Source organism: Aspergillus lentulus, assembly GCF_001445615.1.
Source record: "Aspergillus lentulus DNA, contig: Alt08, strain: IFM 54703, whole genome shotgun sequence".
In the NCBI taxonomy this organism is placed as follows: Eukaryota; Fungi; Ascomycota; class Eurotiomycetes; order Eurotiales; family Aspergillaceae; genus Aspergillus; species Aspergillus lentulus.
In genome coordinates this window covers 3,893,778-3,908,162 of record NW_028322118.1, presented here as the reverse complement: position 1 = coordinate 3,908,162, position 14,385 = coordinate 3,893,778, and the positions used below count along the sequence as shown (strand labels likewise).

The following is a 14,385-nucleotide window of genomic DNA, read 5'->3' as shown; positions in this document are numbered from 1 at the left end:
CACACGTCTCTGCTCTCAGAACATGTCGACAAACTAGCACACTGCCAAATCTGGCTTCTTCGAAACACTCCTTCCTTTTGGCTTGTTGCAATCATTTAGCTCACTAAGTTCGTTCCTTCTACACTATCATGGTCGGTTATACCACGATGAAGCACACGTTTGCTTTACTGCATTTGATCTCAAGCAAAGGCTGATTGTCTGCAGATGATGCTTCTCAAATCACTCTCCTTTGCCCTCGCTGGACTGTCGGCATTGGCAACTGCCATTCCGATGCCACAGCCCTTTTCAACTAATGTTTCTACCGAGGCCAGTGCCACCGACAGACTTGTGTTCTGTCATTTTATGGTAAGTAAAGAACCCATCTAGGTTGAGTTCGAAGCAAGTAACTGACATTTGACTTCACTTTAGATCGGCATAACCAGCAACCGCCAGAGCGCCGCGGATTATGATGATGACATGCAACGTGCGAAAGCATTGGGAATAGATGCATTCGCTTTGAACATTGGCGTGGATCCATACACTGATACGCAGCTCAACTTTGCCTATGAATCTGCCGCAAGAAATGACATGAAAGTCTTCATCTCATTTGATTTCAATTGGTACAATACTGGACAAGCCACTGCTGTGGGACAGAAGATCAGACAATATGCCAGTCTACCGGCACAACTCAAGGTGGATGGTAAAGTCTTTGCGTCCTCGTTTGCCGGTGACGGCCTTGATATCCCTGCCTTGAACTCCGCCGCTGGCACCGAGGTGTTCTTCGCGCCGAATTTTCATCCAGGAGTGGGAGATTTCAATGCTATCCAAGGTGCACTGAATTGGATGGCTTGGCCTAACAATGACAACAACAAAGCACCGACTCCAGGTCATAGCGTGAGCGTTGCAGAAGGCGACAGTAAATACATCGCAGCTCTAAACGGAAAGCCATATATTGCACGTGAGTCTTCGAAGCTCCCAACCTTTGTCCTTTGACTTTGGCTCACAGAAAATCAGCTGTCTCCGGTTGGTTCTCAACCCATTTCGGCGGCGAGGTTCCCTATAGCAAGAATTGGGTCTTTCCTTCAGATCTTCTCTGGTATGACAGATGGCAAGAGGTCCTGAATCTCGGGCCACGGTTCATTGAGATAGTCACCTGGAATGACTACGGAGAGTCCCACTACATCGGACCATTATCCTCGCCTCACACTGATGACGGAGCCTCCAAATGGGTGATGGATATGTAGGTGATTGCACTCCTTGTCGCCAGGTATAGCGCTGACCACTTCTTCAAGGCCGCACAATGGATGGCTGGAAATGTCCAAACCTTTCATTGCTGCTTACAAGGCCGGCGAAAAGTCCGCCAACAATTACATCACCGAAGACAAGTTGATCTACTGGTATAGACCAACTCCTAAAGACATCAATTGCGACTCAACGGACACTACCATGCAGGGAAATCCAAACAACTCAAGCGGAAACTTCTTCCGCGGACGACCAAACGGGTACGAGACAATGACCGATGAGGTGTTTGTTGTCTCATTGCTCAAGTCACCCGCTACTGTTCAGGTGACCTCAGGGAGCGGCAGCAAGACATTCCAAGCACAGGCAGGTGCCAGCGCCTTTGCAGCACCTATGGGCGTCGGCAAACAGCAGTTTTCACTCCTGCGCAATGGGCAAACCGTCTTATCCGACACGAGTCTGAAAGACATTGTTGACACCTGCATCTGCGGCATCTACAACTTTAACGCCTATGTGGGCACCGTGCCGCCGGAGAAGACTATTGACAAACTCCAATCAGCGGGACTGTCAATGCTGTATCAGGGACTGACAGTGCCATGCCCGACTAACACTCTAGGACTTACTAGCCCTACCGCCACCGCTCAGTAGGCATGCAACTCTTAGAGTTCCATACTTTCGTTTCCTTTGTGCCAGACAAGTCGCCGGGTCATTCATTACAAGGGAGGGTAGGACTCAGTCGTTACTTTTTGTTGACTTTGCTGGCCAAATGCTTGCAGTAAGTGTCGCTCATTTGCATGAACTAGGGATCTGCAGGAAGGAATTCGTCATTCGCTTATGAGGACCATGATACCACGAACAGTTATTGCTTTGAAATCAAATGCTGGCATTGTGAAAAAAGACCTGTTCCCTCCTCTTTTTCGGAACCCCTTAGTAGTAGTCGTAGGACTCGGGTACTGTTAGCAACTACTCTGTAAGACTCATGGATTTTACTCCCAACACAGACAAAAATCGTAAAACTATATGTTGAACTGTTAAGTGGGCCTTACAGGAGTATGGATATGGACTGTGGACAAGGTGTGACCCTCAGTTTTCGGCAATATTAGGACGTAATCAGTGTATCAAGTATTTTGAACTGTTGTTTACTACATTGGGATATCTACCAAATCGGAAACCATCGGGTGTTGCTCCTGCCGAGAACCACCGATAAGGTCTTCAGTAGACTAGATACTCGCTCTAAAAGGGTCTTATCAGTGAATCATAGCGTTATCTCCCCTTCCTTTATTTAGATCCAATGCCCCTTTTGTCCATTCTATACTTATTCACCGACACTTCATCTATTTCTGATATTCAACTCTTCTACTTGCACTATGAGACTTTCAGTTTTCGATACCGATCGCATTGACTCGACCGCTGCTCCTGATACGCTTACTATCGGTTTCCCCTCACCCACCAGCCACATATGACCCGACGTTTGGACATCGCGTGATTCATTCCTTCTTTTATCCAAACATTTTCGGCGCTGGCTACTCGTGTCTGGAAAGCTTACAGCAAAGGGCTGAATTGCTCGAAGTATACCTGCTATCATTATTCTATTTTGAATCCATGAATCCCATCATGATCTGTTAAGATGCCGTGCGGGGTTGAGCTGAGCTAGATTGGCGGTGACGAGAGCGTTGGTCTATTAACTTCGACGAGGTATATATTGGTATTTTGAGTGTCGACTCAGACATGGCGAGGATCAAGCAAGGCGTTTTCTCCTGGGAGGATGTGCTGGCCCAGCGGTATCAAAGTAAGTCGAAATGTATACCCTGTAAGCCTGGATCCAAAGTTGCAAACCCCACTTTTTACCATATGTATCTCAAAATGCAAAGCAGTATTATGCAGTGCATGACTGACTGAGTTCATCCAGACAACAAGCCAGCAGCGCTACCCAGATCGAGAAGGCACAGTGTCCTCTCCGGACGAAGCCAGTCCCAGAAGCAGACGGACACACGGCTGGAATGGATATCCCAGCCCGACTGCTCGCTACTGATGAAACTCGCGCCTGAGCTGCGACTCCTGATCTGGGAGATGGTTCTGGGTGGGATGCGTATACATATTATCCAGCGGCCGAACCGCCGGATGAGTCACATCGTATGTTCGCTTGCAGACACATGCGATATCTGTCGCGGTGATGTTCCGCAGCTGGCCAAAGACGGAGCGGGCAGGCGAAAGACTCAACTGCTGTCTCTCGCGTTGACTTGTAAACTGATGTAAGTAGCCTCATTCCTGGGAAGACTATGGTGCCGTGCCGTTCAGTTTTTCTTGGCCCGATTATCTGATTTGAAACCCCAGCTACTGCGAATCCATCCACTTGTTGTACACGCTCAACATCTTTGAGTTCAGCAATACCTGGTCCTTAACATATCTCCGTCCAACCATCCCCGCCGACTTCTGGGACTGTATTCGTGCAGTAGAACTGCGCTGGGCGTTCCCAGGCCACTGGCTCCCCAGTAAAGACCCGGTGAAGTCGGTCTACTTCTCCGCTGGACGCCAGCAGTGGGTCGAGACCTGCCGCGCCCTGACGCGGATGGAAGGTCTGCAGTCGTTCACGCTGCAGCTGATGGGGAATTGGTTCTGCGAACCTGTGGAGAAGATCCCTATCTTCCTAGAGCCGCTGAGGGAGCTGAACCTGAAGAACCGCTGGAAACTGCAGTTGCCCCGGCAGCCATACTATATCAAGGAGATTCGGAATATTGACGGTGATCTGCGCCAGAGGGGCATTGACTGTTCCGTCCGAGCTGCGTGATGTACGGAGTACTTTCCGTTACTGATCTGTTTTGGCTAGTTGGCAATGTTCAAAGTAGATTCTAATCTTGGAAACGGAATATTTCAGTAGATCATGTATTTTGTCATTTGCATTCCTGAAAGTGCTCTGCTCCATATACTCTGAGAACAAAAGATCGGGCCTCTGCTATCTCTGATTGTACTCGGCCCAACTTGGTATCAACCGTCACAATGAGCAGAGACATATCTCTATAATACTCTAGCAGAACCCAATATCTTCCTTTCCCACCCTCTCTTCCCATACTAACCTTAAAAGAGCCCTACCTAAACAAACCAAATCAAGCTAGCCGCCAGTCGGCCCTCGGATCCGAGATACCGCCGACCTTAGTCAGTTACACCAACAGACCCAAACCAAACCCACCACTCACGATCCCTCAGTCAGAGCACCCACCCGACCTCAAAAACCAACGCACCCCGAAGCGGTTAGTTACCCGCAGATCACCCCCTTCACCTACACGAAAGTGTATTTATAGATCTTTGGCTGGACCCTCCGGGACTGGGCCGGCCCCCAATCGCGGGGAGGGGGCGCCATTGAACTCTGTGTTGGGAAACTGGAAATGGGCGGAAGAATGGTTCCATTGGAGGAGTGCAAACTGCAAATCGCAATTAAACTGGTATGGGTCAGGCAGGGTCTTCCCTGCTGACTTGCTCAGGAACATGGAAACTAGATGTCTTTTATTGCATGATTTCGTAGCATGTCTTAAAAGACTTGGGGTCGGTTTGCCTGGTTTTCATTGGACAGGGTTGGCCCAACGACTCTGTGCCCTGAGCTCGGACTCGAAGATTTCTTCTCTTGCGACTTCAAGCATGGTCGAGACCTGATCTGTCAATGCCGCTTGAATTTTCCCTTCAGCAAATGCTCGTCCCACCTGTCTACGAAGATTAAAAGTGAATTTGACTGATTGGAAAAGTTTGAGGGTATCAAGTGGTTAACTTGTCCAACTATTAATCTTTTTTCTAAAGATTTCGTTGATTAACATAGAAGAGTTTAGTTGACATTATGAGGCAAAGATATCTGAGATCGCCAGGAGTCAGATCAATTCGCAAAAAAGCAATGACGCTTCATCAATAGACGACATGCTCATCGTTGAGCATAATCACCAAATGCAAAGCATATCTCCAGAGCGCGGTGGTATCGCTTCCGTGTCTCATGGCATTGACTGGCAATTGCAAATCTTGCGTACACGCTAGACCCAAAGATAGTGTGAGTGTCAAAAAGAAAATCAGAGTGTCAAGAGAGATGGGGGGATGAAAGAAAAAGGAAAAGGAGAAGGGAAAGAAAGAAGGTAAGTAAAAAGGGAATGTGAACGATTATAGTAGAAATTAAATATATAAATCATGCCAATCTCGCAAAACACATGCAAGAGCCGGATTCAAAGGTATGCTGATCATCGAGAGTGCTAATTCCCAAACACCTTAATCATACCCAAATAAGAAAGTGTTGCAAAGTAGAATAGTGGATATAAGTAATAGCAGCCTTCTGGACGGAAGGAGCTTTGCAGTAGACAGGAAAGGAAGTGGAGAGCCCTTGACTTGGTGTGATACACCATTGAGAATTGGCAATGACTGCCAGGAAAGTAAGCACAAAAGGTCCTGTGATGGTGGAATGTTCATTCACACATTAGTTCGCAGGCGTTGGATGGAGGTGCCGCCGGTGTTCGCGATATGTTGAGATTCTGGATGATGAACAACAAAACGGAAAAGGATGACGGTGTATCGACAATATCGACACTTAGGACTCATAGAGAATATCGGCGTCTTGCGGATATGCTTTTGATGAGCGGCCTAACCTTCCTTCCTACTCGTAGGAAATCCTATAGTAGGCGGTGAACGTCATGCGCATATCGTATGTACCTCGACTGCTGCTCATCTAGACAGTTCCGTTCAGACGAAGCGTCGCATTGGTCGAGGGAGACACGGAATGAATTTTTGAAGTTACGTCAGCATGGTGTGAGATGAGCGCCAGCTGGGGTGTCCCTGGAGACGGTCGTAACCGCAAGAGGTGAGGTGGATGTGTATAGCCGACCCGTGCTTAAATGTTACCGGCCGTCCCGGGACCGGTCAGGGCCAGACTGGCCGGGACCCATCTGTCGAGTAGCAACCCAGTCTACCGGAGCGTCCTGCATTGAAGCAGGCGTCTTTTGCTCGTCAGGCCGACCACTGGTCTGTTGCCGAGGGAGAAGGTTGTTGATCTCCGCGGCCAGTGCGGAAGCCATGTAGGCACGGAGTTCCTTTTCTTCGCGTTCATCCTCTTTTATAAGTCGTCTTTGATCCGTCTTCGACATATTCTCCCGTCGCTTTTTCCGGATCTCATGAATGACCCAGACGAGGACCTCCTCTGGCACACGATTTCGCGGAGCGCCATGCTTGACCGGGCTTCGCACATACCGTCTTGTAACATCTGTCGCACCGTCGATGGAGAAGGCAATGCAGTAGGATAGCTTTCGACCCCAGCCTGAGAAATATGGTCAGTCAGCATTCTATAACAGTGTAGCTTGACATCGAAGATTTCCTACCTTCAGTGTAAAGGCGTGGCTGATCCCAAGCCTCTTCGCACGCATCTACGTGCACCCAACGCCTTTGATGCTCTGAGTAGACCTCGGTCCAGACGTAATCCTCTGAATTCCATACCCATCGTACCCGACCACCCAGTGCTCTGCAAAACATACTGAAACAGTTGGCCCATTCACCCACACGCCCTCTTCTGCTCTGTAACAATTGCCAGACGTCAGAATATCGTGGAAATCGCTCATATGCGCCACACGTCGATTCAGAGCAGCGGTATAGCTCGACACGTGTTGCACCACGCGCTGTTTCATCTGGCGTTGGGGGAGTCATGCCCTGGGCGATTGTAGGCATCAAGCATCGAGAGCAAGGAGGATTGTTGACAAATTGGAAGAAAGAGTGTTTGAACCACCTATCCGAATATCTACTGTTAGTTCAACGCCATCGTAAAAGCCGGTCCCAGCAGGAACGAACCTAAGTAGAGCCCTAATAACGCAGTCTTGATAACCCCACTCAGGCTTTCCCCCTACGCTAGCGGCCTGGGCCTGCATGATCTGGCTCTCTTCCTCCGCCTCGGAGTAGAGGCGATCAAGTGGGATAAGAGAAAGAGCTTCGTCGAGGAGGCCGGGGTTTTCATATTTGGTCGGAGTGACAGATAGAACGTGCAGGAGATTTCGGAACTTCAATGATTGTTGATCTCGAGGGGGCGAGGGAACGACTGGAAGGTTTCTCAAAGAAGACAAGGCTGGCAATTGATGCTGTTGACGTTGCTGCGATGGTGACTGAGACGATGGGTAATGGGCACCGGTCGGAGGAGGTGGTGGTGCCCGCGAGGGATGTGGTGGTGTGTGGCATGACTGAGCGGGAGACGGCGATTGCGTGCGAGATCTGCTTCTTGATTGTTCCTGAAGTACATTGAACCTTTTTGTCCGCATCAGTTGCTCGAACGCACGAGTCAATTCGGTCGCATCGTAAACGTCCGTTGTTGGCGCCCGCCGAGTGTGCTGTTGTCTGCCGTCCGCCATGCTGGTAGGGGGTCGACTACACCAGCGATCGATTGATTCGTGCCTCCAGGTTGTATTACGAACAGATGAACCCTTTTATGAGATGCAGACGAGGCCTGCCTTCTGAGTCAATCAAGACAAAAGTCAGTAAACTTGGCTGCGTGGTAGTTTGTTGATTCTAACGTAGAGTGAGTTGGTATGTGACGATGGTCGCACAGCCAGCCAAGCGTGGCGACCGCTTGGCGGTGGTTAAGCAGCAAACTGGGCAATCCTTAAGGAGAGTAGATGGGAAGTCAAAAGGATGATGAAGAGTTACCTTTCCTGTTAATTAATGAAAAGCGAAGAAGATAGCGATCAGTAGTAGGCAAGTACGAATGTGTAGGGTGTCGAAGATGGTCAGGCGTGTTGGTAGGGGAGATGAAAAGGGTCAGTGAGGTTCAGGTTAGGTTAGCAAGCAACAAGCAACAGAATCATCAGAAGGAGTAGGTAGGCAGACTAGACTAGACAATAGTAGTGTGGTATAATATTAAGGTGGGAAAGTATGATTTTCTCAGTCCTGAATCATTTATTGGGGCCTTCCCTTTTTCTTTTCTTTTTTTTTTTTCTTTTTTCCCTTTTTTTCCCAGCTTTTTTTCCCATTTCCACGCCAGCAGTCTTGAGCAGTGAGGGCGAAGCGTCGTCAGCCTTGGACTCCTCCCCCAATCACGGCCCCGCGAGCGCACCGCAAGCCGCGTGTGTCCCGCCCCGAAACAGTTAACCGTACCATGGCCAAGACAGTTTGGGCTTGTCCGCAACGACTCCTAATTCCCCTTCCACGCACGACGATTGGGGTTATGCAGACGGACATACGTGTACGCTCACGCTGGGTGTCAGTTCTTCCCTTCCCTCCAGGGGTCCGGGGAATCATTCTACATCGGCTCATTGGACGATACCCATGGCGATGATCCCAGGCCCTCGTCACCATGTCATTTCTTCTTACCGTAAGTTAGGATTCATAAATCGGGTATTTTAACCTTCAATTGCTGTTCCATCGTTCCTGATGCTCCACAGATTACCAAAGATGACCCATCAACGCCCAACACTTCTTGAGTTGAACAGATTACGAGTTCATGATTGATGGTCTCCACTACCGTCTTCGTTACTAGCAGGCTGCATCTTGATAACTACTACAACAAAGGCCTTGTGCGCTGGTTCGGATCAGTGGGCTGATAAAAAGACTCCGGTTTTCTCTCCACTTGCTGATGATTCTTTGTGAGTCTTGGCTTCAACTGCTACGATCTACCTTTCTGCGTCGCAAGCCTGCATAGTCAACCTCTACTCCGTATGGAAGACGGGCACTGGTTCCTTACAGTCGTGATCTTCAATGCCATATCGAAGGAATGCCAAGTTTCCTACTTCACATCCACGCCATGGTACGTGGGATATCCGGTGTCGAATTCGATGTCGACTAGCCTGTCTTACGCGGCTCTCCGATCAACAAACTACAGAGTAAAATGTCACCATTTCATGCTGGGATGCGCAACTTTCGTACCATGCACCTGCTAGCCATAGACCTTACGTCCGCATATACGTCAACAGCATCGGCCATAGGAGGATCGCGGGTAAGAATTTTCTAAAGCATCAGAAACAGCTCCAGAAGGAAGAGAAAATACCCTTTAGTAGATGTAGCGGGTTGGACCGACTGCGGAGCCCAACCCAGGCTCTGGCTCTTGGAGCTGACGAATCGAGGCGTATTGATCATGTGCTGCACTCCCCTGAACACCATCCAAGCATCTGGCGCAAGACTACGCGGCGACGCGCCAATGCGCCATCAGTCGTCGAGTCTACTTGGATAGGAGAAGACCCTGGCAGTGACACACAAGCGTAATCGTACCGCAAGAAATAGTCAATGGCCGATGTTGATCATGGAGATCCTGATTTGGATCGGTGTTTTAGGATTCCGGGGTCTCTGGGAGAACATCCAGGTCCAGGAGCCTGTTTTCTATGATTGCCGCGGGCTTTTTAAGCTCGAAGATAATACGGTCGCGTGGAACTGCATACATCTAAATTTCCTTGTGAAGCACCAGCCGATGAAGAAACGATCACTGTAGTTGTTGTAGGATATAGCCCATGTAAGTATCCATTATTGTTGGCATACTAGAGACAATCCCGTAGCCCTGTAGAAACATTCAGGCTACCGAATACGAATCCACACGCGGCCTACGTGCACAGGGCACAACTGATGAGTTTGCCATCCCCACTCTGACAGCAGTTCATGTTCATTCGGAGAGCGAAAGGATATGCGCACTCACCAGGACCGCAAATCATGCCTTATTGCCACATCATACCGAAGATCAGAGAATATAGACCGGTATGCGCCCAGGCCCTAGAGTCAAGCCGCAAACTACATAGGTTAGTATAAAACGTAGGTATGATTTCATTATTCGATCTTCTCACTCCAGTCCCTGAGACCCTGAACAACCCACGGAGCAGGCACCTTTTCCCAGCACCTCGGGGAATAAAAACAGAACCAGAAGAGCCTGGCCTGGACACAGCACCGGGCGTTACAGGATTACCGCATCCTATCCTTAGGAGGGAGACCTTGGTGGCGGAGACGCGCAAGCGTCCGTCTTGGCATTAGACAAGATCCGACTAGCGCGGCGCGTAGGATCCACCCAGCTAAACCGGTTTCTGATTTCGACCGCATGACAGTCAGAAATTCTAACTTCTCGACTCTCGAGAGCCCTAGACCCTGAGCTAGGGGGCTTGGCAAATGCCGCTGCCCAGGTCTGGGTCACTCTGGGACAGTCTGGCTTTTTGCATGCAGAGCTTGCGAACTTTCAGGTTCTCTTGATTTTGGGCGATCTTGGAACGTCTCGAGAGGAATGATCGAGGACGCCACCAAAGTAGAGTCTAGACTTCATGCCAGTTATTCTCTGAGAAGTTGGGGGTAGCAGCATGGAGTACGAAGGACAATAATAATAGCCGATCCTGCAATCGACACCAACTAACGCATAGAAGCAATCCCGAAACAGCCAATAAAAATGCACCACCCTTGGTTGAGAAAGTTCACATAGGTACCTAGTAGGGTAGGCGGTACCATCGTATGAGGCTCCGAACTTCCCAAGTCCCGACTGGCCTGCTGCGCCAGGACTACTTAACCACTAGTACTTAGTCCCAGGGAGCGAGCCAGACCGATAAGCCACAATATTTGTGGCTCATGTTTGAAAGCTAAGGATACAATTGGAGGAGGCTTTACATACCTGACGTCGATCACAGTAACTTGTACCATAATCAAAGCAGGAAGATCAGTATACAGTAGATAGATATTGTTGAATTACGATTGTAATAATGAGTCTGTCGGTTCAGGCTGGACTTATTTCCAAGATGCGGGGTACAGGAGTTGGGTGTTTTTGATATGCTAAATTCCTGGAAATGTCTGGCGCAGTCATTATGATCTCATGCTCTATCCCCTAGTCCTAGTATGCATCTAGGGTTGCCTAAGGCAGGATTAATGCCAACGCTAATGACATCGAGGGATCTTCAGCATGACTTCACTGTGACATTCGAGCATTTGTGTCTCACGTTGATGGAAGCCCTGAATTTACACAATTGAAGAGAAGACCTCAAAGGAAAATTGCTTCATGTCTCGTTGCCTATTATCGGTATTATTCTATTTACCTATTGTTTGGTCATCGCTATGCATTGTGCAAGGACAGTTCGCCACCCTTGAATCCATACTCCAGAGGAGAGTAGAACGAGGAAAAGAAAGGAATAGCTTTCATCACATCATGACGAGCATTGAAGTAGTTCTGCCACAAACGATTTGCCCCAAAAGGCACTGAACGCAATCAGTATGCGTACTGGTAATGAACTCGCAGGGTTAAATACGAACCTCGTGTATTTGGAAATGTACTTGTAAAGCTTCTCAAACTTCTGGGCGCGCTGTTCATCACTCATCGAAACAGCCTCATGATACGCTCGAGCGAGCTCTTCGGTGTTCCATGGGTTGACAACGAGGCTACCGTTGAGACTTTGAGCGGCTCCTGCAAATTCGGAAAGGATCAAAACGCCCTTGCGCTTCTGCTGGGTTGCAATGTATTCGAATGATACCAGGTTCATCCCGTCTCGAGTAGAGGAGACAACACAGGCATCGGAGGCAGCGTACAGGGCGATGAGCTCATCAAAGCTAACTGACTTGTGCATAAAGTGAATAGGCATGTAGTCGACAGTACCTATTTGGGTGAGGGTATCAGCGATGTGTCATCAGCGGACTTGAGCGAGGGGAACTCTCTTACCAAATTTGCCATTGATACGTCCCACGAGCTCGTTCACCACCGCTCTGAGATTCTGGTACTCTTCTACATCCTGACGACTGGGAACGGCAACCTGAACAAGGACGACCTTGCCCACCCACTCCGGGTGGTTCTGAAGAAAGACCTCCAAGGCATGTAACTTCTGCGGGATACCCTTTATGTAGTCCAAGCGATCAACGCTGACCATCAGTTTGGTGCCTTGAAACTTGTTCTCGAGACTTGCGATGCGATTTTGCACCTTGGGGCTCTTCAGACCGTCGGTGAACTTATCCGGATCGATTCCGATCGGGAAAGCGCCTACGGCTACGGATCTGCCTTCGTATTTGACACTGCTCGGAGTCGTGACCAAGCCTCTATAGAGCGCCATTAGCAAATATCGTTGAGCACAATTGGGATATTGAGTAGACCTACAGTAGATGTGAGCAACTGCTCAAGAAGTGACGCGCATAGTCATATGTGTGGAAGCCGATCAAGTCACAGTGCAACACACCACGCAGAAGCTGGCCTCGCACCGGTAGGATTCTGTATATTTCACTGCTAGGGAAAGGTGTATGCAGGAAGAAGCCGATTTTGTTATCTTTTTTGCCCGCCGCCCGTAACTCCTCGCGGAGCAATTCTGGAAGAAGCATGAGATGATAGTCTTGTACCCAGATCAGGTCGCCGTCTTGCGCCTCCTTTACAATTGTTTTGGCGAATAGAAGGTTGGCCTCACGATAGGCATCCCAAGCGCCTTCGTCGAAAACGATCTCGCCGGGGTGGTAATGAAGGAGGGGCCATAGAATCGAGTCTGAATACTCCAGTTAGCGATGGATTATTGATGTTATCGCAGGCACACCGCCAGGCGCGGACTGTATAGACTGTTGGTGGGGGTCACTTACTGGAAAACCCATTGTAATGACGATCAGCCAATTTGTCGTCCATGAACACCGGAGTCGCATTGAACTCATCCTTCAATCTCTTTTTCACCGACCCAATTTCATCCTCTGGAACTTCCAGGCCTGGCCAGCCATACCACTGGAAAGTGGTTGTTTTCGACAGACCGCTCAAACCAGTTACCAGACCGCCCGATGACATGGAGAACTCATACTTTCCTCCTTCCGATCGTCGGATTGTGATGGGAAGGCGATTCGAGACAATCAGGAGGCGATGGTCGCCTTCCGACCCGTTCGTGCTCGACATGACAGAGAGAACTCGTAGTTATCTCGCAAAGAGGTGCCCGACCTGGAAACAGAAGCCCCGCTTCAAAGGTAAAGCTGCAATCAGTCTGGGAATAAGGAGGTGATGCGATTAGATGCGACTAGAATATCTAGGTAGTGCTGATATGATAGACTGAGTGATATCAGAGATGGAATAATTAATGTCGAAGAAGATAACTAGGAAAGGAAGAAGCAAGAAGAAAAACTTGGAAGAGCGCCTAGCAGTCTGGAAGCTGGTGATGTTACCCTTAAGCGGTGACGTTTTTCGTGTTCGTCGCCCAAACTAGAGTGGTATAGGAGGGGCACTCTCAAGACAACCTTAGTTCCAGCATGCAATTCGTTTTAGGCATTAGTACTTCCTGATAAACCATGGGTGATTCTTAATTTCGAGATTAGCAGAGGGGAAGTAGTCTACATCATACCACAGTAGGACGATTCCATCTGCTTCTCAACAAGCAGAAACAGGGACATCGCAGCTAGGTGCAGTGGGGTGTTCCAGACTCGCGACTCTTGTTATCGAACTGTCTCGAAAGATCCCTAACCATAGTGGGGGAAACAGCTAACGAGATATCGAGACTTCTTCCATACATTATTAGTCCCACACCCACGTACGGATAGGCGCTCTAGATTGTCTAAGTACGGATCTGCCCGGCATTCAGGCCAGGAAATCGCTGTCATTGGGCCATTCCCTGCTCGAACCGGTTTGTCAGAGAGTTACCTTACCTTAGGCCGTTGGATCTATGGCATTATCACATCTGACAGAAAAGTATGCAAGTCATGCACATTCATACCCTGATAGGTTTCAGTCTATGTAGGTACCTCGATCAGGTATGGAATAATATCTAGAAACAGACTAGATAGTCGATGAAGGAAGGCAGAAATGAAACTCAATCAAGGCCATAGCCCTTATCGTCCACTGGCAGTTCAAGGGGAAAACCCCTCATATCGATGGCCGTCCAGTTGGATGAAGATGAGACGGATGGTGATATTAATCATGATGCCCAAGGCACAGAAGCGTCCGGGAAACCACCCCTCCTTCCTCGTCTCCGGGTTCTGTCAGGCGCTTTTGAGTTCTTTTCTACCTTACCAGTAAACTTGGCTCGACTCTCTTACCTGGAAGATTTCACCCCTCTCTCGTCCCTCTCCTACCCAAGAAAAGCCCAGAATGTTCTGTCCTGTCCCATCATATGCCTCTCTCTAAACACGCAGGTTCCATGGTCCAATCATCAACGTCATGATCCCTTTGTTTATTCAAGATGCTGCGAGGATGTCTAAATGTCACCGGGAATTTCAGGATGCATCTGTTTGAGTGACCCGCAGAAACATATAGACACCACTCTT

At 49.0% G+C, this 14,385-nt stretch overlaps 4 protein-coding genes across 4 annotated transcripts; 2 read left to right on the top strand and 2 right to left on the bottom strand.

Moving 5' to 3' along the window:
- Nucleotides 1-204: 204 nt before the first annotated feature.
- Nucleotides 205-1,866, top strand: ALT_4473 (glycoside hydrolase family 71 protein; the record flags this gene model as incomplete). The annotated part of the gene is made up of 4 exons (XM_033564485.2): nt 205-345; nt 409-937; nt 994-1,219; nt 1,272-1,866. 4 exons carry the CDS (start codon nt 205-207, stop codon nt 1,864-1,866), a joined length of 1,491 nt encoding a protein of 496 aa, XP_033420376.2.
- Nucleotides 1,867-2,946: 1,080 nt separating this feature from the next.
- On the top strand, nt 2,947-4,006 carry ALT_4472 (uncharacterized protein; the record flags this gene model as incomplete). Its single annotated transcript, XM_089599755.1, has 4 exons — nt 2,947-3,007; nt 3,128-3,351; nt 3,403-3,470; nt 3,553-4,006. The coding sequence occupies 4 exons, from the start codon at nt 2,947-2,949 to the stop codon at nt 4,004-4,006; spliced, it is 807 nt and encodes a 268-aa protein (XP_089456093.1).
- A 2,077-nt stretch (nt 4,007-6,083) lies between these two features.
- On the bottom strand, nt 6,084-7,574 carry png1 (peptide-N4-(N-acetyl-beta-glucosaminyl)asparagine amidase; the record flags this gene model as incomplete). Its single annotated transcript, XM_089599754.1, has 3 exons — nt 6,084-6,499; nt 6,561-6,961; nt 7,024-7,574. 3 exons carry the CDS (start codon nt 7,572-7,574, stop codon nt 6,084-6,086), a joined length of 1,368 nt encoding a protein of 455 aa, XP_089456092.1.
- A 3,747-nt stretch (nt 7,575-11,321) lies between these two features.
- On the bottom strand, nt 11,322-13,027 carry ALT_4470 (glycosyltransferase family 20 protein; the record flags this gene model as incomplete). The annotated part of the gene is made up of 5 exons (XM_089599753.1): nt 11,322-11,373; nt 11,428-11,767; nt 11,831-12,201; nt 12,260-12,635; nt 12,727-13,027. 5 exons carry the CDS (start codon nt 13,025-13,027, stop codon nt 11,322-11,324), a joined length of 1,440 nt encoding a protein of 479 aa, XP_089456091.1.
- Between the last annotated feature and the right edge of the window lie 1,358 nt (nt 13,028-14,385).